Genomic DNA, 3,126 nt, shown 5'->3' with positions numbered 1-3,126 from the left:
ATAAAAGTTACTAAACTGTCTTTACAGTGGCGCCCATGGGTATGTCTACTGTACGTTTAGTTAGAGAACATAATTACATAATTATGTCTTTTGAAGCAGCATGTAACTCCATGTAACTCCACACACCACGAGGCTTTTTATGCCAGTTTTCCATTTTATACATTATAAAATGGTATAAATGCTCCTTTTCCCTGGGGAAGTGATCGTCGTGCGCCATGAAAGCTCAGTCGAGGTGCTCTGACGAGCGTGTCTTTACAGTGCGGCTCCTTTTTGTCTGGCTGTAGGTCTCAGTAGACTTTATAAATTATAAGTATATGAATTGTGCTGTATTCTTTTGAGCATGAACATCATTTCACACATTTCTCAAGGGAACCGAGGAAGGTTCTTCAACGGCGATGCTACATAAAAGCAAGCAAAACCTCTCAAAGGCACGAGACGAGACTCAAGCGCAGCATTTTATTGGACAATCTTTAGTGAAAAAATGTACCCTGTAAGTGGCAGTACCAGCTAACAATAGCAAAACATCTTCACGTCTTCTGGGTCAGGAGACCCGCAGCACTCTGGGATCACACAAAAGGCCAAAGCTACTAACCTGAGACAGCCTCCGAAATGCCCACACATTCACCGACAGTAGAAAGGCTCTAGAAAAATATATATGCTTCACAAGAATAAAATGCCTTATACAATCCAGTCAACTAACAGCACGACTCAAAGCTTCCAGTCGAATAGCTCAGCTTCACTACTCGGTGGAGTTAGTAAGAAATCTTTCGTGACTTTGAGTAAAAAAATAACAGCAAAATGAATGAAGGAGGAATAAATAATAAAGGCTGATTCACATTCTTGGAAACGAACAAACAAAAAAAAAAAAACCGAGGACAGAAAAACCGATGTGGCCAGAGATGGAGAGGAGAGGGTGTGAAGGGTGGAGCTGCACCGTTTAAAAGTTTGGAATCACTTGCCATGTTAATAGGTTTTGTTATTTCATACACAATGAAGCTTAGACGATGTAGATCTGAGTCTTTTAAACTAGACACCGAAAGCTACTCAGACGTATCTGCATCATTACCTGCTGTGATCTTCTACTTACAATCATTTCTCGCCGAGTTTAGAGCCACTTAGATGTTTGACCACTTGTTGGTGATCAAATCTGTATATGAAAACAATAAGAGTCAGAACTTGGTTCTGGATGCTCTACAGCAGTCTAATTTTAGATCAATCCCCAGCTCTGTTCCTCTGTCTGAAGATGGTTTTGTTATTTTACAGCTTTCTATCCTACAGCTGAGTTCAAAAGTATAAAGTTGCACAGGACTAGCGTTTCAGACTAATTTGACATTTTTCAGCAACAGAATTTCTTTCATATTATTGAGAACATTGATTCCAAGCATCTGAGCAGTGAGTCCAAACTTGTGAACGGCAGTGGAGGAGCTATATCGTCTCTTGACGGATGGTCTCTCAAGCCCCTTTGTCTGCTTTCCGTCCGTTGGCTTTCGTGTTGTTTTCGTCGCTCTCGTTTTCACGGAGTTTTGCGGAGGGAGCGCAGGCAGTCCCGGCCAGCCAGTCCCAGTGCGTGAAGAACGGTGCGAAGTTGGTGCCGGGGTGTAGGTGGTGGATGTCGTGGCGCAGGACGCCACCCCAGAGGCCGAAGGGCACCAGGCGGTGCATGGCCCAGGGGAAATCGTAGCCGCAGTGATCCTCCGTAGAGACCCACACGTTGAAGATCATAAAGGCCCAGCCGGTCAAGCAGTGGCATTGTAGCAGCACCGGATCCACTGTGGTCCAGAAACCCACGCTGAACAGCTCCCAGCCTGAGAGGTACTCCGTCACCAGGCTGAACGGTTGCCTGTACTGGTGGTGGATTGCGTGGAAGGTACTGTACAGCCAGCTCACACGGTGGTGCAAGAGGTGCCACAGGTAATACTGAAAGTCAAAAATCACCGTGCATCCGACTATCCCGAGCAGAAAGGCGGCTAGCGAGGGTGCTTCGCTGGGGAGAGGCACCGGGGGGCGCCAGAGCCACTGCCCCACAGCTGCTGGGAAGATGTAGAGCAGGTGGTTGTAGGTGGTGAGGGCCAGAGTGTTGCCGATGCTGGACCAGGTCACGGTGTGGTCAGGGTGGATCTGGTAGCGGCGGATGATGGGCCAGGTGGGAGCTAGCAAGTCCAGCATGGTGTAGAACAGGATCAGCAGCAGATAGGTAGAGACAGACAGGAGAACGGGGAACAGAGGCGAACGGAGGGTGCTTTCGTGGTTCTGCCGGAGATAGTCCCACGCCGGCTGAAGAACGGAACGCTCGGGCAGCAGCCACGTCGCGTTCCCGTCGTCCCAGACGCTGGAGAGAGCCATACCAAGTCTCTCCACACTCATCCTGCAAGCAGAGAGGGCGAGGGAGATAGATGAACCCACAGCTCGGAGCGTGTCTTCGCCTGGATCCTGCTGGTTGCCTGAGGATGGCTTGCGTCAAAGTCTTTTGAGGGTTTGAGCGGTTTTTGTAAATGGGAGATAATCTGCAGTCTGAGAAGCCAAACGAGGCAGGACTAAACGGCTAATGTCTGTCTAAGAACCACCTCCTACATCCGCTCTCTCTCTCTCTCTCTCTCTCTCTCTCTCTCTCTCTCTCTCTCTCTCTCTCTCTCTCTCTCTCTCTCCCTCTCTCTCTCTCTCTGCCTCTCCATCTCTCTCTCGAGTCCTCTCCCTTCCTCTATGTGTGTGTGTGTGTGAGAGAGAATGTGCAAAAGCTTTCATCAGTAGACTGAGAATGATCCAGCATCCATCTGAATAGCGAATCCGTCGCTGCCTAATTTCTGACCTGAATATCTTGGTGTGAAAAGACAGGATGTGTGTATTCAACTAATATGACTGATGTGCCTCTTCAGACCATCTCAGGGTTTATACAGTGAAAGGAATAACGAGCCAGAGCAGGAAAACGGGTAGTCAGTCACAGAGATGTGAAGAAATCTGGCTGCTTTACGTGCGCAAGAATAACTGCCACCAGGAGCTCAGCCACAAAATTACAACAGCATTTTTCTCCAGAGATTTCTATCATCAGAGAGACAGAGAGAGAGAGAGAGAGAGAGAGAGAGACAGAGAGACAGAGAGAGAGAGCCAGGCACACAGCCTGATTTCAAC

General features: G+C 48.1%; 1 protein-coding gene across 1 annotated transcript; it reads right to left on the bottom strand.

The window, feature by feature from the left end:
• Nucleotides 1-435: 435 nt before the first annotated feature.
• On the bottom strand, nucleotides 436-2,548 carry ch25hl2 (cholesterol 25-hydroxylase like 2). Its single transcript, XM_017689082.2, has one exon. It carries the CDS (start codon nucleotides 2,362-2,364, stop codon nucleotides 1,453-1,455), a length of 912 nt encoding a protein of 303 aa, XP_017544571.2. The 5' UTR covers nucleotides 2,365-2,548; the 3' UTR covers nucleotides 436-1,452.
• Nucleotides 2,549-3,126: the final 578 nt, after the last annotated feature.

The sequence above is a fragment of the Pygocentrus nattereri genome, chromosome 16, assembly GCF_015220715.1.
Source record: "Pygocentrus nattereri isolate fPygNat1 chromosome 16, fPygNat1.pri, whole genome shotgun sequence".
NCBI classification, from domain to species: Eukaryota; Metazoa; Chordata; class Actinopteri; order Characiformes; family Serrasalmidae; genus Pygocentrus; species Pygocentrus nattereri.
Note: the sequence above shows the minus strand (reverse complement) of the source record. Positions and strands in the feature narration are given on the sequence as shown.

Coding starts and splice junctions, on each gene's coding strand:
- ch25hl2 (XM_017689082.2), bottom strand. CDS start 2,364: ATGAGTGTGGAGAGACTTGGTATGGCTCTCTCCAGCGTCTGGGACGAC.